This window comes from Melanostigma gelatinosum (genome assembly GCF_949748355.1).
Source record: "Melanostigma gelatinosum genome assembly, chromosome: 8".
Taxonomy (NCBI): domain Eukaryota; kingdom Metazoa; phylum Chordata; class Actinopteri; order Perciformes; family Zoarcidae; genus Melanostigma; species Melanostigma gelatinosum.
The window spans coordinates 8831226-8851392 of NC_136641.1; the positions used below are offsets into that span (position 1 = coordinate 8831226).

A 20167-nucleotide genomic window follows, 5' to 3' on the forward strand; every position below is an offset into this window, starting at 1 on the left:
CCAGCAATTGTAGTTTTTAACATTTCTGGACAGATTATTCATGTTTTAATGGAAGGCTCCTCACAACAGTGGATCTTGATTGATTGTGGTACTGAAGAGGATGTCGGTGCAGCTGTAAAATCTACCATGATTAATATTTGATATCACAGCTTACTGTTGGGGAAAGACAATAACCATTTTGAATTTTTTAGCATCAAAGCTCCTCTCACTTTTTCGAAATGTTGTGTTGGGAGTTTAAATTATTGCAATTTTACACCTATAAAACAATATGGACCCAGCTTGACTTCATCGTCAGTGCTCTGCGGCTTTCATTCAGCTGTTTCCGTTTTAATCACGGTTAATGTCTATTTCACACGACATAACTTTTTTCACCCGCTACCTGCCGAGATCTGAAGCAAATCGGCATTGGACCAAAGTTGTGCTGCACCTAAGGTGTGGGATGTTTGCATGAACAAACATAACACAGAGGCTGTGTTCAAAATGGCATACAAATGTAATGCATTGTTCACACTCAATCAGTATCTACTGCGTACGGCCTCCTAAACGAACAATTAGTGAGATTTTATCAGCAGACTGTTCACACTGAAGCGTGCTCAAGCGCTGGCCGGGCCGGTCTCGAGGCAGTCAGCCAGCGGCTCCGTCACAGCTCCAGAAACGTTGCAGCAAATAACGGGCATTATTTGGATGACCTGACCACGGTTAATTTATTCCCTGAAAACAGTATTAAAACATAATAACAACCAATAATAACAGGGCCAGTCTCAATCCACCGATTCACCTCAATTCTGTATTATTATGGGTTTTCTCTCTGGTCAGTTAACTCTTGTTGCCATGGCTGCTCTGAAGTCTTCCTCATTGTTGTGTCCATGTTTAAACCCCACAGGCTGTTAAAGCGAGGTGCTTAAAGGGTAACTGTTTAAATGACTAATGAGGACAACATGTTTTGGCATTGGTCCAGTATTGAGGAATAATGCAAACAGCAACTGCGAAATGAGCAGCGACAGAAAGTGAGCAGCGTTAATGTACCATTCCGTACACTAAAAGTGTTTGTTTTTGCCACTCAGATTGTTGTTATAAGAGTCTGACAACATTATGGAAGAGACCTTACAGAGGAATAAAACGTGTTTCTTGCCTTTCGCTTGATCCAGTGTGTTTGTTATTGTGCCCAAGTCCCGCTCAAGGAGAAGTCATGTTGTTGATGTCGAAATCATCTTAATATTCAGCCATGACATTGGAAATATTTTAGATACCTCTAAGCTACTCTTTCTATACTCCTACATGACAAACTTTGCGCGGCCGGCACTCAGGTTTCCACCGCTGTCTTCCGGCAACTATTCACCTCGCGAGGTCTCAGAACGAGACGTCCCCTTGAGCAAGACTCTCCATAATTCCAGACACTAATAACAATAACAATTGGAGCCTGTCATGGCAAAAGCAAACATTCAAGTGGACGAAAGTGACGAAGCCAGCCTGCCACAATAGGATTACATTGCAGGCCGTGAGCAGCTTCTGTCCATGTTGAAAAATACCGAAGTTATCCTTTAACAAACACGCTTTACAGCTCTTCTTTTCATCCTGCTTCAGATCACATTAGGTACGATGAGTGACACCACTTCCCTGATCAGATCTTGCATTAATGTGGCACGGAGAGTTAAACTTGAGTCTCCTCCAGTGTGTTGATTGGTGAGGTGCCAGGATCTCAGTCTGAGGTCAAAGCCAAAACACTCACACGACAAGTTACGACCCATATTTTTAACTGTCCTTAATACACTGACCTTGTCTCTGCTCTTTAATGACCACATCAGTCACCATTGATGGCTCAATCAAAATGCCATTCTGCATTATTTATCAGTTAGGAGTTTGCTGGTCCTGCACAAGTCAAATAAAAAGTGGGCTGAATAATAACATTGTTCAGAATCACTCCTTGTGTGTATAGAAATGTTGACCCAACATCACTTGAATTGTCTTAAGTCCTTTTGTTCTTTTATTAATATGCACAATACTACCTGCATTTAAAATTAGCAGCACGTCAATGACGGATGAAAGCATGAATCAGCATGTTTTGACTTGTCTTAAATGTCAAAGGTATTTTGTAACTACTTACTAAACCATAAAACTCAGTGACATAAAAATATTGTGTGCAGAATAAAACATTAGGGCTCTCTTTTTTTTTTTATTAATCAAGTTTGAATGAATTCGATCTTTCATGTAATTTGTTTAAATAAATGTAAATGAGACCGAGCGAATATCCTAAACAATGTTCCTGAAGAGACAAACCAACGTTACTCTCAGGCGGTTGCATTTTTACAAACTACATATAACCTCTATTCTTGTTCAGACATCAAATCCAAATAATTTTTTACACATTTTGTGCAAACAAAGAGAATAAGAACAGGCTTAGTTCACTGACAGGATATCAGGGCATGCAAGTGGTCGGACGGATTGAATTTCTTATTAAAATTGACATCCTATGATATTTTAAATCTATAGCAGAGCAGTTATAATACATCACATCACTCGGTGTGAAATTTCACAGAGTTTACTGCGATCTTTACTGACTGTCTCTCCTTTGCCGAACATTCACATTCAAACACAATGACGTAGGTCTGCGCGTGAGAAGAATCACCTCTGACTTGTATCGCAGTCGTAAAACTCCTGCCTTCCCAACAGTAGTCCAGCTTGTCTCGTCAAACGTCCCTCCAGTACAGCTGGACCATAGTTAGAGACCTGCAAGAACATGACTCGGCAATTATACGAACATCTTTGTGTCATCTCTGACAGCCGATGAACCCATTCACACTTTTCCATCCGTCATCATCTCTGTGACGCTTCCAAAATGAGTCCTCGGCGTGGGCAAGGACAGCAGAGATGAAAGATAGCCCATAATGAGGTTTCTCCCTCAGGAATCAATGTGTAGCTTTGTTCCAGGGGCCACTGAAGGTTGTCTGTGAAAATCAGTCCGCTGCAGGGTCCCAGCCTGAGCAGCCAGCCAATCCATCACCTTGCCATCTTGTTGATGAACAGACGTCAGGTTCATACAATAACAAAGGGCATTTTTTGGACATACTCTGGTTTTGAACACGTTAATGCGGTAGCTGTGTAGGTAAAGGTTTCTGCGATATTCTTGTCGCGCTGTGTCTTCTGCTGGCCTTGCGTGTTAGCTCCCTGATCATCGCGCTGCATAATGAAATCTCCCTTTGGGAATCAGATGACTTTGTTTCGGAGGGAGATAATGCAGAATATGATGATTAGCTAAACCAGGCCTGACCTTGTGTGTCGGCGTAATCATCCCCGGATTGATATGAATCTGTAACATCAAGGATAAGTCATCACTGCTTTCAACTGCTGAGAGCAAAGAGTGCAAATCCATAATCTTTCACATGTTGTACAACGTTTACTTTGTGCCCCGACCTTTACGCCGCAATTCAAGAGGCGCTCTGCGAAGCTAATTATCATCGAAGCTTAATTGAGTCGACGCTGAAGAAGTTGCGGAGTAGAACTTTTCCCGGGAGTGTAAACTGGAGGGTGAATACTGATGTGAATCTTTACAACTGACCAATAACTTGAAGGTGGGAGACGGACACAACCCGATTAGTATGGTTTGAAAATATAGTGAACATACAATGAATCTAAAATGCCTTCTCTCCTTCACTTTCTCCCTTCTCTGCAGTCCGTCTGCTTTGAGGCCAGGCAGCTGTGTGGGGCACCGGGTGTGGATCCTGCTGGCCATGACCCACCTCACCCTGGACTTCTCCATGTGCAGCCCCCTCAGTCAGGGCATGGGGGTCAAACTCACGCCAAAAGCGGTGCCTCGTTCTCGACCTCGCTGGCAGCCGCTGTGGGACGCGCCCAACAAGCTTCACTGGAGAACGGTGAGCCCGTTGGCCCGCCGCCTCCTCAGCCCTATCCCTCCTCCACCCCAAGACAACAGGGCAGGGGTAGGGCCAAAGGTCAAGGGCCAAAAGCATCGGAAGCCAGCACATAAAGGACAAGCGGCGTGTAAGGAGTGCCGCTTGAGATACTCTCAAATGGAGACGAGTGATCCTTTGGCTGTAATAGCGGGGGCTCCGGCAGCTTTGTCCGGCGGGAGCAGAGGAGACGCAGTGAGGTTGTTACTTAGAGCCAGGAGGCAGCTCAAATGGGACAGCTATGATAAGTCTCAGGAGGGCCGGACTACCACAGTGGCTGGATTTATTGACTGGGGACCCACGGGCACAGATAGCGTAGACGACAACGGCAAACATGATCCCAACGCAACGCTGTCCACCAAGGTCTCAACCACCACAGTGGCCACAACCCCTAGCACTACAACCGGGCTCTCCCAAAGGACGTTGACTGTGGTGACCACACCAGAGCCCAAGAGGCTAAGCACCACCAAGGCCACTGTCGGCTCCGGGGAGACTGTCAAACCTAAGCCATATGGGGAGACACCAGGTAAGACATAAAACAGCTTCACGGCTCATCATCTAGCATGAATTCCATGGTTACTATGAAACCATTCTTTGAGCTGCCTTTGTTGCATCTTTTTTGCTTCAGTCACACTTAACACTCACCCTTCAATACAGAACAGATGCTGTAAAGATTTCCATTTAGTTCTGTTCTGCAGGTTGTCATTTTAACGAAACCGTAGCTCACTTCACCTTTAACGAGAGACAAATTACAAATTCATGAACTCATTACTGGAAACAGATAAGAAACCTGCATGGCATACAAATGAACTCCATGGATTTCATCCAGATAAATAAGCTCCTGCTCTGCAAAGTTCATACGACCTCATTTGTTGATGCGATGAGGTATCTAATGGTCAAATTTGTACCACATTTATAAATGGGCCTTTTGTCAGTGTGACAAACTCAAGACAAAGCAACTGAATCAGGAATGTTCAGAGCATCAACTGAATGTTTGCCATTGTGAAGGTTGAACGGACAAATGAACGGAGTCCTACCATTCGAACAAGTCGATATGTAAGACTAAACCTGAACAAACTAATATAATAATACTATTTAAAGGGCACACTGCGTTAGGGGTTTTCTCTAATTATATTGCAAACTCTTTTCTACCATTTCACTGTCACACATGACTAATGATATAATTATCTCTGATATAATATCGTAGCTTGGAAAAACAGCACCTCATTCAGAGCATGCCCTTGACCACACTGTTCTGATCGTGCCTGACTTACTGTACATGACCACGTGTGGTTTTTATGGATAGTAGTCCCAGTGCAGCGAACACACAAGCCTCCCAGCCAGACATATTGGATTTACCATTTCATTAAGTCCATGAGGAACACGCCGCTTTAAATGGACCATACAGGTAGCCATAAAACATAAGTCATGTTTAACAACTTGTGAAGCAAGCACTATGCTAATTGCACCTTTCCCCATTTGGTGCATTAATATGAATGTCATAAAATTAGGCACCTAACAGTAATGGTGATCAAAAGTCCTTGGCTACCTCCTACTCAATTACAATGAAAAATGTCTTAAAGCACAGCGGAATGTGGAAATGTACAGTACAGTAGAAGTCCTGCTGTTGAAAAATAGTCCTTGCTCTGAGAAATGTAAGAAATCTACATTGCCTTAATTATGAAGCAAATTCACCTGTGTTGTTTTAGGACTTTACTGTTGTCTCAGTCCAAACACTTGAGTTATACTGTTTGGAGAAATGTGAAGAGTTTTTGGGGGATTTTGTGGAGCCGTACTGAGATGACCGTACCAACCTTTATAGTTTGGATGGTCATAGGTCACGTCAAGCTGTGAGTTTGACGGTCCTAAATGGGAACGAGGGTTGGGCAATATGTTCAAAATCAGCCCAACAAATGGAAATTGCCGCTATGTTTGTGTTCGAGTTTGCTACGTTCCACAAGTTCTCTCAGCAAATAAATAATCGAAATAAACTCACATTAACTATCTTCCTCATTAAACAGAAAAATACAACCGTACAGCTTCTGAATCTCACTGTAAAACACTCTTAATTCAAACTCGACAGAAACTAAATAAAACTCAACAAACCATGTTGCTCCAACAATCACTGAGTGAAAATATGTTTGCTCTGCATGTTGTTTTTACACGCTGCCTCTCTCTCTCTCTGGCTGCTGAGCAGTGTCTCATACTTGCTCTTCGGAGGCAGACCATTAAATGAAAATATAAAAATATATTGCAAAAAAACAAACAAACAAGGATGTCATCAATCACACATATATTTGTCCAATCATCCAACCCCCAAGCAACCATTGAAGCTGATTGCTGTTAATGTTAAAAAAGAGAAACACTCAGATTCTTAAATGGGAACACAAATGATCATAAAAGTAGGTTTTAATGTTTGCGGTATAAATCCATATTGTGCTATGGTGACGGAGGTGTGTATATTGAATGTGAAATGAAGTGGCAGGATGTAATTGCCTTGTCAGCGATGTTGTGAGCCCTTTATTTTCTTTTGATTGGGAGGTGAGTGCGTGACCGCCGAGTGATTCAAGACGATGGCTTGATATTTTATCCTGGAAGGAACTCCGATGAGGAAAAGAGAGGTCTGGTTCCTCAGACTGGGTGCACATTATTGTATCAATAAGCAGGCTGTGTCTCATCAGAGCAGATCAAAAGAACGTCTTCTCAAAGCAAAGCCCGGTGCTTAAATGCTGCAGAAAACGTTCCTTTTCCCTTCACAACACATTAACCCACGTCTGCCTCATATTGGCCCCAAGGCAAGACATAATTACCACACCGACAGCACAGCATTGGATCGCTGATAAAACAAAACTATTAGCGAAGGAGAGGTGCTTCACTCTCTTTTATCTTTCCTGCTTTGTCTTTGAAGATGTTTGTGGATACATTGCATTCAATGTAAGTCTGATTATGGAAACTTAGGTAGGAAAAACTCAAGTGAACGTCTTAAACTGACGTTAATCAGGTGATAATCAGAGCTCACATAACTATTCAACTCCACTGGATTCCTGCTCTTGTGATTTATTATGGTATGTATTCAGTCCAATCGAGAAATACTTTGTCCCTTATGGAATAATTTAAGCAAAGTGTCTTTGCAAACAACTGAGGAAAGAGGACACACACACACACACACACACACACAACTCATATCTATTATATAATATAGAGAAACTCTATCTACTTTATCTGAAATGTTGTTTTTTTAAAAGGAAGGATAGTTATTACAGTGTATGGCTTAAAGGATGGCTATATGTACTTGTACTCACCTTGTACTACACAGTGTAATAACATGGCTACATTGCGGTTTTATCATGCGATGCGGTCTCGAATGCATCTTGGTTGCATTTACAATTTACTTTTGTGATATCAAGAGAGAGAGAGCAAGGGAAATGTTATTTTAGACCTCGGGAGATCATTTTCAATGCATATTCAAATATTTATGTTAACATCCTTTTAACCTGCATACCTTTAGTGGGTAATTGAGTTGACACAGTCGTCCTAATTAAACAGCAAATTCCTAACATCAAATAGCTGCCTCAGTGAAACGACTTCATTACAAATTGTATGGCAGTGCTTAAGACAAAGGGCTACTTCGGCAGTGCTGAAAGAGGTTCTCTGGTTCTTATGGCGAGTGAACTTCCATTTAATTGCGATTCGGCTATGTAAACAACACACACAGAGCGAGACCGAATGCTCTGCTCAGGTAGAGATTACTCCAACATATCTTTATAATGATGCTCTGAATATTATCCAAAGAAACCTTTAAGGCTGACTGAGAGTTAAGCTGGTGCACATGCACACCATGTCATGATAATGGAGATGTATTACACTGAAAATGTATAAGCTGGTTCAAATACAGCGCGTACATTCCAATTATGAGTGTTCAAATAGAAGAGGGGCAGGGTGCGAAACATGCAGCTCCGTGAACACCAGGTGATCTGTGCCCCACGTGAACGGGTGAACGTCAAAATCATGCGCTTTAAATACTGTTGCAATTCCTCACTATTTGATTCATCCCAGTAATCAGAGAATCAGTGTGCACGGGAGCTGCTCCGTGTCTAGCTGCTCCGTGTCTAGCTGCTCCGTGTCTAGCTGCTCCGTGTCCAGCTGTCTCTGTCATCCAGCATCTCAGACAGAAAGGCCTCAGCTCAGAGAACACCTCTGGGAGAAACGCACCCAGCCACCCTGACGTCACAGCTAATTGTAATCTAAAAGCACTGCTGTAGAAATGACAGGTGACACAAAAACATGTCTATTATGTGCAGAACTTCAACCAACAATTACTATGTTTATATACTATGGAACTCAAACATGTTAGTATCTACTTATCCCGTTCAGAATAGTGTGGAGCCTATTCTGTATGTTGGGTTCCTTTTATTAATAGCAAATACATTACCTGGATATGACCTATTTCTGTTTCCTTATACAACTAAATTAGAATAGATGTTTTTGGTAAGAATAATACACATAATGAATTTCACATAAACGTTCCGGCCACTGCAGCTCAGAAGATGCATATATGTGTATGTATCATTGCAAGTCAGGCTCTCGGGAACTGTGGGATTACAGCAGGAACATCTAGCCCAGCAATAAATGGTCTGCATGAACTAATTCACTCTGACTGATGAATACTGTGGGCAACCAGCACAAATTCAAGCCATTAGTGTACTTTGTCTCAGCCACATAAGGCATGTGATGCGAGTATCATGACCGTAATCATCTCACGCTGTGTGTGTGTGGGTGTGTGCACATCACTGTCAAACATGAATGCATGTGGTTGTTTGTGGAAGGACGTAGAGAGCAGAGGAGGAAAGGATTTCTCACATACAAATGCAGCACAGTAGTCTAAATCTTCCACTTTCTCACTCGACTGTGGTCTAATGTAATCATGAATACATCGACTGGTGATGCATCTCTGACAGCCTGTTGCATCCGTCTCACCATGAAGGCAGAAAAGACTCGCAGGGAGCGCCAGAGCCCAGCGGACAAGTTGCCAAAGTTTCCTGCCTCCTAAAATAAAATGTCTTCTCACATTAAGTCCGAACACACACACACACACACACACACACACACACACACACACACACACACACACACACACGTTGGACTAACTAGGCAGAATCGGATCATCCAGAGTCTCCTCATTAAATTACCTCTTTTTGTCTCTGTGCAGAGGAGTTTCACCTTGCTCAGATACTCACTCACTCGTTTTATTATCACCATGTATGTGATGCCAGCTAGGGCCAGTCGAGCCAACACAGTCTCTGTGTGTTGTTGGTAGTCAGCCATTATTTTTCCGTCAATATTACTGTGATTTGATGCGTTCCGTCCCCTAAGAAGGAACATTTGCAATATGTCTTGATTGTAAAGTATTCTGACTGTTGTTGAGTGTGAATAAGGTCGGCCAGTATAATTAGTTTTGGGGGTATAACATGAGAACAAATCTGCAACAGTTGTGTTGTAGAACACTTGATTTACCTATAATGCCTGACGCTATGTTTGGAGCAGACATGATCCGTGGTCTTTAAATCCTCACAAACCATGTTTCATGAGTCTTTCTTCTGTGACATTTTGCCCACCAGTTTGGCTTGGTCGGACACCAACTGTGTAATGACACTGAGTACATGACAACTCGTCACAGCTCGTCTGTGTTGCACTTATTGACTGCAGGCTCTGTGTGTTTACTCCCACTCACTGTTGGCATTGAGAGTGCAGCACAACCAAAGGGACAACCTTCTGTTGTTGCAGAAAATCCAACAAGTTCACACCCTTTCCCGGGACAAAGACGTCGATGTGGCTTGTAATCAGTGAAAAGGGCCTTTCTGTGCAATTTACAGTTTGATTTTCTTTTGCACTTTTAGTATGCACAGTTTTCCAATGAACAGTGTCAGCACATAGAACTTAGTTGTCATTCGGAGAAGCAGCCTCGCTGAAGGTGGCTGTAATTCCGTAATCAGGCACTGTGCCATGTTGAAATAGCCCAGCAGGCCACGGGCCGGAGTACTAAAGCAGCCATGATAATTCAGCCATGGTGGTTAATAACTTAAACGTACATGTGATTTCCTGTGTTGAGACCGTGTGACACCAATGTGCATTGTCAGCCTCAGAGTGGTTCTCGTGCATATCTTACTCCGTCAGGAGTTTATCTGGATGATGCAGCGCTTAGCGGAGGCGTCCTGCTGATCCTGCTCTCACAGCGCTCTGGACATACAGGAGGAGGAGGAGGAGGAGGAGAAGAGAGGGGGGGGGTATAGCTGGGGTGCCTCCAGATGCTCGCTGATTGTTCCCGGTGACTGTGCTGCTAGTAACTGCGACCCCCCTCTACTCAACGCAGATGGAGCTGTCAGCTCCATTATGGCTACGAGATGATTAAAGCTGCAGTCAGCAGAGCCACTGCTGATAACTTAGGTCTCGTTAGACGGTCTGAGGCAGGCTTGTGTGGAGGAAGCAAAAGGTACCATGTGTTCCTCGTCGATACTGTAGAGACATTTTAAACAAATGAAAAACAAATGTGGTACCAAAAAAAAAGAAATTAGTATTGTATATTACCACTTGTAAACTGTTTGTCACACATCTGAGCCATACACATCATAGGGTGCAGAAACAGAATAATAAAAAGCTATTAATCCACAGAACCGTAACAAGTGGCAATAACAGGAACCAATAACGCACTCTCTCTCCCTCTCCCTCTCTCTCGCCCACACACACATTTCAGTTTTTCATTTCAGGGTTGACAGAGAGATATTTTCAGAAAAGCACTTCCCTACTTTTGACTGTCATTAGCCAGAATTTTTGAAAACCTCCTAAAGCCTTGTTCAGCCCTGTTTTTGCCATTTCCGGATTGTATCTAGATTGATTTTAGGAAATATGATGAAAATTCCAATCAGATTTCTACGGCTGCATCTCAGCTGACGCTCTGTTCGCTGGAAACAGGTTTCAAAGTGCTGAGCACAATCCATGCTGCCACTAGCAGAGCGCTATGGAGGACAACAGCAGTCTACATATTTTGTCATAGCGCCGATTTATGTATAATGGACTTGGCCCACAAGCTGGCAATCGAATAGGCCCACATCCTGTGGCGTCCTGAAACAGACTCGTTAACATCGCTCCAGTAAAAGATGGTATCCGGTGTAAGAGCCAGCAGGTGTTTACAATAAATGGATCCATCCAGCAATTCACATCACGCTTTCAAGTTTGTGAAAGGAGGGTTGGAGGGTTAAATGAAGAGTAAATAAGTAAGTCGACATCCACTGTAGTGCAAAGTGAGGACATGTAAAATATATGTTAGGTGTCCCAGGAATCTATTTTTGAAGAGGCGAGCTCAGTGAACATTGTAATGCAGCATTGTGACCCGCGGTGGACCCATAGAGGCGTACGATACAGCCTCTTCAACGCGGAGAGACACAGGGAGACGGAGAGAAGGCACTTCTCCCAACGGTTACCATGGCAATCCAATAAATTTGCCATTACTCTCTGTATTGACCAAGAAAGTGGGTCAAAATGAATCTGCTTTTCTCGAGCGTTAAATTCTGGACTTAAATGCGGACTCGTGCAGGCGTGCAGAGTCAACCCCCCCCCCCATCGCCTGATTTACAGAAAACCGAGCCAAGAGGAGACGAAGGGGCCAGACTGAGAGATGCTGCTTCACTCTCCGTCTTCATGGCTCGACACATCTGCCTGAAGGAAGAGGATGTTGACTGAGATGCTATTTGGATGCAGGAGAGCTTCTGTCAATCCCAGGGGGACAAGGCAGAATTTGAATACGACTTGTTGAACAGAGACATGACAGCGAGGAAGACGGAGCACGCATTGGAAGTGGACTCGGAGCCAGACAGTGCAGGTGCACGGTGTGTGTGTCCCACTCCATTCACCTGCTCAACACTTCAGCAAAGCTTTGTTCGCTAAAAAACAACTCCCGTCTCCAACATGACAGTACACAGATTTCAGGATGACTGATTGAAGCCACTTTAGTAGCAATGCCATTTCACACCCACCCGGAAATTACAGTCATTTCCATTTGTCTGTTGCTAACAGGATGAGCTGCTGTGTGTTCCGAACAAAGGCAAGCACGCGAGACAAGCGCGTCCTCCTGTGAGGGACGCAGTCATAGAAGCAATGGTCCCGTTCCTTCTTGTGGCCGTTCTAACGTTCGCTGTCCAGCTTGACTGAGTTACGCGGTGCCGCCGCCTTTGACACCTTGAGAAAAAGGCATGAGAGAGTAATTGTTTCTCTCTCCCTCTCTCTGCACCCTCTTCTTCAATGAGTGTTTTAGATTGCTTGGCGACTCAGTGGAAATCAGCCTCGATTGACACTTTGACACAGACGTTAATTGGCAATTCCTCACCATCAGCACGCCACCTTTGACGGAAGTCTTCCCGCCAGCCTGTCGCGCTCAGGTGCCGGGTTGTAGGAGAGGCCATCTCGGAAACGGGTCACGCTGGCGCATTAGCCTGTATTGATGTGTGGGAGGGAGGTGGCTCAACTTTTGTTAGCCACAGCCATCCGTTTTACAAATGAGGGGCCTTTCTCCACATTTCTTAGGAGCTTTCAAGCCGGTGCTGCGTGGGTTTAGGCATCATTAGCCCTAAATGGCTCTTGGCGCAATGACTGCCTGTCTGATAGGGCTTACTGCTACATAATGAAGGTCCAGTGAACACTCTCTCACACACACACACACACACACACACACACACACACACACACACACACACACACACACACACACACACACACACACACACACACACACACACACACACACACACACACACACTAAAGACTGACAATAACTCATACATACAGGCATACTAATTAAATCGTTTCCTCATCATCTGTCCAGTATTGCCTGATGGCATTGTTACTCAGAGGACAAACTGCCTGCTGTCACATAATTCAGCGTGTAAATCGCAGATTTAGGAATTCAGCAAGGTCATGAATGCAGAGGCTGAAATTGTCTTTGGTCACTAAAAGTTATGTAACAATATGTTCTCATTTGTGTTTTTTTGACTTGGAGCATAAGCACAAGTACATTCATTTGATATTCAATATGTTGATTTTTTTTTATTGCAGGATGCAGTCTGTCATGACAACTTGGCATGTCACATGAATGACGGCTCCATTCCATTTAGCTGCTTGAGTTTCAGGGTCCTGGTATTTGGCATTCCCCCCCACTGTCACACTATCATGACTTAAGGCCTTTACACACCCGGGTTGTGACAAATAAACGATAAGAAAATAAAAAAAAAAGAATATATAATTTGCATCAGAGGTATTCTGCAGGGAAATAAGAGTTGCTGAAGGAGCAAGAGTTACAGTTTAGACTCAGCTCTGTGTCCCTCACACTGAACGGGCATCTTGGGATTATCTTGTGTCAGTAGAGCAGCTCCTAACATGTTATGTTGTTTTTTTAGTTTGACGTCACCACCATCAGCCAATCACTCCCTTGTTTAGGAGGACACAACTCAATACATGTGTTAAATCCTGAGTGAAATCCTCTGACTCCTGAAGCTGCGATGCTTCAGGCGTAAAAATAACATTGCCCTTTTCTCACCTTATAACGTTGTGGCAAAGGTGTTAGCAAAACTGGTCGGCATCCAGCAGACTCCAAGTCCAATATGCATTCTCCTTATAGCGCTGTTTTGGTGTCCACCAACCCCTGAGGGAAATACATGGTCCTTTAGCTTCTAGTCGCTAACTTTATCTGCTGTGTGATGCACGCCAGGTAGCACACAGTAGATTTATCGGATCTTTTCCCCTAAAAAGAGCTGCCTACTGTGTCTGCAAACCAAGTTGATGAGGGCGGCGAGACTGAACCATGAAGGTTGAGGGTCGTAACACTAAAACAATTAGCTAAGAAGGTCAATTAATTGTAACATTGTATCACTAAAGATTAATACACATATCTTTGATGTATTCGGCCTGAAAATACTGAGCTAATGTGATGTGACAATGGTAAAAAAACATATTGAGATTACCTGCTAGGCACATTTATTGACCCCACACTGAGTATTTGTGTCTACGCTGGGATTTAATAGAAGCAGGTAGCAGGGCTACATTTCATCTACCCGCCTTGCTTTTCTTTGACGTGTTCATCAAACTATCATGGCCATGGAGGCAACAAAAAAAAATAAATAAAATGTATTTCTTAGCAACGATAGGGGCTCAAATCCTGCTGCCACCGAGGTCACGAGCTAGCTGTCCTCTCCTCTCTGTATCTCTTTCTGTCTCCTTCTCTCTCCATCTATCTGCCTGTCAGCCTCTCTTTGTTTGGCAGTGATTTGACCGGACAAAACCTAACCGGGTATATCTCTGAAGCAAAGGTGACGTTTCAACCTGACTGCCAGGGCTCAATGAGTTTCAGCGGCCAGGCCAAATCTCCTTCCCTCCAACTGGCAGTCCTGGATGAAATAAAATAACTGCCATATCATTATCTGCTCAATCACCTTTAAATGTAATGTCCTGAAAATGAGGCTATAATGGACTTCATGTTGGTGTTTGTTTGGGTTGGACCTCACATTGTCGGGCTAATGTGTTTCATTAAAGAGCTGTACGAGGGAACAGTGTACGTATGTTTTGGCTTCAAACGGCAGCCTGGAGGAACTCTTAATGAGCTAGTTGGACTTAAATACAATGAGAACATGTAACTGAGTGAACTACACACAGCATGCTCGCGTTTGAGCTGCTAAACATGCGTGCGTTGTGTTCACTGACATAACATTCGATGGTTGCATGCACTCCTTGACAGTTTGCATTATACTCAGAAGTTCCCCTTTGGTGGGCAGAGGAGTGTCCATTAGAGGTAGGGACAGTGCCCGCCCTTATGTAGTGCCACAATGTGATCTCATCAGGGGTGGTATTACAGAACAAATTCGCCAAGTGCAGCTTTTAATTTGAAATTTCCTGACTGGGAAGTGCTCCCTTTGACGCCGACATCAATGTGAAACAGAACAAGTAGAGAGCTCGGCTATTGATCAAGGTCAGGGGCGAGCTCTATTATTCCTGAACTCGGACAGATGTTAATTTACTACCGAACACTTTCAACCTAACAGCCTCGACGTCAGCCGGAGACGGGCAGAGAGGGAGACGGGGGGATATGAGGGAAATGCAAATGACTTGCCAGATAACTTAATGTGCCTTCGCCGTGGCGAGGGACTCTGATTGCGCTGGGAAGGTAAGGCTTCCCTGAGCCAGCCGGAGATATCATTAATCTAAGGTTGACCTGGCCCAGCCCTCTGCACCGCCCTGCCCGCAGAAGTTTATTGTCCAAGAGGAGGCTTGGCGGGCAGCAGGCAGGCAGAGGAGAGGAGAGGCCGCATGCTTTTCCAAATCGACCGAGCAGCACTTCCTTTTGAGCCTTTCCCAAAGACAAATTGGCTTGGATCAGCAGCGAGGCAGCTGGCTGATGGAGAGGTGAGATGTATGAGGCACACGTGGGCATTTTCATCATGACTGCTTATATTTTTTGGGTGTTTTATTTCCTGCAGCACGTCACCTGCTGCAGTGTGTCATTGTGTCCTCATGCTGTATCACTCACCACCCCCCCCCCCCCCCCCCCACACACACACACACTGTACAGCAGCGTTGAATAGGCTCACACTAATTCTCACTTTAGACATGTACCACACAGTTTTGTTTGTGGATTACTGTCCTCTGGCAAAAAGTGAGAGATCACATTCATATCAGCAAAGGATGCATAGTTTAAAGAATATACATGATTGTCCAAACAGCTTCACAAAACAATACAATGAACCAGATACCTGTCACTAAAGTGTGCGGAATGACTTTGTTTGATTATGCAGAGGTTGGTGGGTTTATTATCCTTCTTAAATCAAAAGTCATCAGTGAAAGTGAGAGTTTATTCTCTATTGACCGTTCAGTGTGTGTAAAATATTTGAGTATCCAGTCTGAATAAGTTGTCAACCATTGTCTCTGCCGACCTTTTGATAGCACTGTAATTGGGTTTTAATTTGTCTAATAAAGATTTTTTAAATAATGGGGCAGACAAGTGCAAGTAGATCTTAAGCAGCCCGTGCATCATGAATATTAAGTGGGTGACCGGTGGATGAGTCCTGGCTGGAGCTACGTTTTTTACCACCGTCACATATTATCTGCACACTTACTTCAGTACATAGCATGACTTTACCAGAGACATACTGTCATCAATTAGCTTTCATATGATGTAGCAGGGTGACAAAGCAGCATTATTCAATATTTGAATATTTACAAGGGATCAAATGACTTTGTGCAATGTGGAAAGGGTTACAGAGAATTATCATCAGTTCCCCTCAGCTTTATGCAGCAGTTTATCTCAGTGTGGTTTTAAGCCACCGTGTGCTCCCTGCCCAGCTCCAACACAACGCACATGCAAAGTGTTATGACTAGCGGCTGAACATAGCACAGCATTTCACAGCTCAAGAGTCCGATGTTTTTCTTAGCAGTAGGTCGAGACCAAAGCGGAGCCGAACAGAGAGGGAACATTGGGTTCACAAAGTCAGGTGGACACATTGTAAAATTGATATCGACCCAAAATAGCAAAACAAGGTAGAAGGCAAATTCTGTGAATGGTGTAGTTTGACAAGATGAGAGTTGTGCAAGCGGTGCGGACGCATTTATTATTATTTTTTTTTACAATTTTGCGCTTCAAGCTGGTCCCATTAACTTCAACCCACATAAAATGTGTTTATGATTGTCGTATCGTCTATGTCAAGTTTTGGCAATACGACAATCCTGTACTCATTTACACACTTAGTTATGTGTTTCTTTATGTTGGTATTAAAGCGATTTTAAATAAAATGTGTAATAAACACGTCCAGAGTCTTAAATGCACTTAATTTATGCTCTGTCAAACGAACCAGCTTCACTGCTTACTTACTGCGTCCCTCTGCCCTGCGTAAACATGCCTTCCTTCCCAAAGCGCTCAGACTACCGATCAGCAACACCTGTTGATCAAATATATCTGATTTAATACAGCGTATCAAACAACCTGCTCCCACTTAATGTTTGAATCAAATCTACAGAAGTACGTTCAGGGGAGAAAAGGTTACAAAGACCTTAGAGACAAATAAAAGTAAAACTGGGAATAATACGTTTCATAAGTACTTCGAGAAAACTTGGTTATCCATTACAGTTGGCTGTACCGTCATGGAATAATTCATATAGCTCTTAAATTATGAATAGCAGTGGATGACAGTGTCATCAATACTTACTGAAGAGAAAAATGTCACCCTCTTCCTTTTCAAGAGAGCCGCCCTGAGTACTTAGTAGAGTGTGTTCAGCACAGAGCAGAGGAGTGGAGTGCATGGCTCTGTGCTGTGGGCAACAGGAGCCAAACAATGTCCTCAACAAATCTAATCCTCTTTTCTCGTGTTGATTTTTCCCTTTGCAGGTTTGGCAGTCCACCAGATCATCACAATCACTGTGTCTCTCATTATGGTTATCGCAGCCTTGATCACAACACTCGTCCTTAAAAACTGGTAGGAAAGATTCCTTTACTTTGAAATTCATTAACTGCACCAGCTCACATGTTTGCCTGGAAATCCTCGCAGACGATCCAGCGGGGTACACGGTATGATTTTATGTTTGTTTCTTGTCTTTGGTGCGTGTTTTTGTAGCTGTGCGCAGTCGGGAAACGGCCGCCACAATAGCCATCAGCGCAAGATCCACCAGCAGGAAGAAAGCTGCCAAAACCTGACAGACTTCACCCCGGCCCGGGTGCCCAGCAAGGTGGACATATTCACTGCCTACAACGACAGCCTGCAGTGCTCACACGAGTGCGTCCGGACTGCCGTGCCCATCTACACTGATGAGATGATCCAGCAGACACCTGTCTACAAGTCTGCTTACAACGGGAACAGGTACGCCGGCTCAGGGCTGTTTATAGCACCGTGTGGATGCACATTGGAGCATTAGTGCAGTCAGCCAGCACAGTTATTGTCCTTGCTTTTATTAGAGGTTAATGGCTGGAATGTTAAAAGAATAAAAGGAAAGACGCAGAAGAAGAATGGAAGAATGAAACTTCACTTTTTACAGCAGAGCCAACTCTAAGAGGCGTTGCAAACACCCACTGAAACGGGCGATGTTCATGAAGTAAAGGCCGTGCCTCACACCGTCATTTCACACTTTAAAACATCCTCGTATCTCTTCCAGTGACCAATTATGTTAACTCATGTCAGATGAACTAAATCGTGTTTAAAAACTTAAATATGTGTAATGTGGAGTATAATGAATTCTTAATTAGTTTAGTTCTGACCAGTCAGGAATACTGCCCCCCCCATTCAAAGCAGTCTGGAATTGGACCTGGTTCAGAAATCAGTGTATGTTTCCTTATAATAGTAATAGTTTGGTTTCATGAGGAGATCCATGTCTTTATAACTTTCCCATGAAATGATGTCTCATCGTTATCGGTGCATCTCTCGCTTGGATTCCTCCCACTCGTCCCCGTGCGTGTGCTGTTCCTCTGAACCACAATCAGCTCCAGTCAGAGGTTTGTTTCCTTTAACGCTGCCGCCCATCGCCCCGTTCCTCCTCCTTCAGCCCAACACCTGCCTCAAGCTGCACACGAAACGCTGAACCTACCAGTGATTTCCGTGGTTGTGTACAGAGTCCATTGATAGATGTGCTGTAGGCAACAGGAAGCCTTGACGGTGCCATTTTCTGTCTAACGGATCCTTCTGACAGCCTTTCAAATGGCACAGTATTGTATGTATGTATGTATGTATGTATGTGTCTCTCTCTGTGGTATAATCTGACATGGCAGGTGTGTTTTTCCACAGAAATCAGGCATAGACTTTCATTTGTATGTAATGTAACAATGCGCTTTGTAGAGTTTCGACGGTGTTTACTGTCTGAGTGGATAACAGCAACAGTCATCGAAGCTGCGGGGCCAGCAAAGATGGTCACACTTACTGTGTATCCAAAGCCCTGTAACAGAGTCATTATGCTGGCAGCGAGGATAGGATCATTCATCTGGTGTAAAAAGTCCAATGTCTCTGTATTTATTTATTTGTTTAAAGCCATGGAAGGGATGGCCACATTTTCAGCAACATTATTGCTGATAATCCAGGATTTCCAGAGGCTCCAGTATGCGATTATCTCTGTTGTGTTGGTCTGTGAACGATGGTACCGTGTTCACAGAGGCGCTAAAGGTTTGATTGCTACAGCAGGTCTGTGAGAGGATCTAGAGAGTCCTTGGAAAACAGCTATCAGCGCGCCTGCTCAGCAAATAACGTCCCTTCAGAATATATAAATATGAAAGCTGTCAAAATGCCATCAGTCAGTATTAACATTCCCGCCTCTTTATCCCGCAGGCCCTCCCCCACTGAAAGACAGCTGATTCCTGTGGCCTTCGTGTCAGAGAAATGGTTTGAGATCTCTTGTTGACGAGCTGAAGGCCTTGCTCACTTCCTGTGGGTGGAAGAGACTTCCTGAAGTCACGCTCCGGTGGGTACCGTGCCACTTTGCCGACCACCGTCTGAGCCTCGGCCACCGCTGCCCCACTTTGGGAATAGATGAGAACTTGGCATATGTTTGGTATTTGTGACATGATTACGCTCCTCTCTGATGAAAAAAAGGGTTGAGAAATCCAGTTCAGTGCGGTATCAGAGGTCTAGTTGAGATAAGACGTTAATTATGTATAAATCAGTATTTATAAGCTATACGCTCACAACTAATCATTTCCCTCCTCATCTCTGAAACTCTCTCATTCATATGTATGTCGCCGCTCTCATCCTCACACCGAACGCATATTGTTTCCAGCACTCTGAACAGGAGTGAAGGAGCCCTTTTACTTGAGCCATATTTTTTATGCATGGCTAATATATGCCAGAATGAAAGTTAAACACATGCTCTGGCCCCACAGTGTTGCTGGAAGCCCGGGGGGGAGGTGTAACGTCTGCTATTGACCCAGATTTGAAAAGGAATAGATGGCCTGCAGGTAGTGTAGCGAGAGGACTCGCCGATGTCTGGACACACAGTCTCAGTCAGAGTCCCCAGTGCTGCGGCCTTGAAAGACACGAGATCCCTTCTCATTGTGCTGCAAACCTAATGTAGTACAGTTGGTATTTCAAATACAGCATTGCCATTTCTTGTGTTTCTTCCCCAGGCCAGAGCTGGATACCACTTCCCCATAACATCAAAGTAGAAAGTCCTCTCTGTGTTCCAGTGATTGTTTGTTATGGTTTCCTTCACGAGTGATAATTGTGATTTTGTTCTCCGCAGGCTCCAGT

At 44.0% G+C, this 20167-nt stretch overlaps 1 protein-coding gene across 1 annotated transcript in view; it reads left to right on the forward strand.

The window, feature by feature from the left end:
- Window positions 1-19322, forward strand: part of ajap1 (adherens junctions associated protein 1) — a gene marked incomplete at both ends in the record, with an annotated part of 41150 nt that extends 21828 nt beyond the window's left edge. Inside the window, 4 exons of the mRNA XM_079273307.1 lie at window positions 3671-4434; window positions 17329-17416; window positions 17555-17797; window positions 19250-19322. Of these exons, the coding sequence (XP_079129433.1) occupies window positions 3671-4434; window positions 17329-17416; window positions 17555-17797; window positions 19250-19322 (1168 nt within the window). The remainder of the gene's footprint in view (window positions 1-3670; window positions 4435-17328; window positions 17417-17554; window positions 17798-19249) is intronic.
- Window positions 19323-20167: the final 845 nt, after the last annotated feature.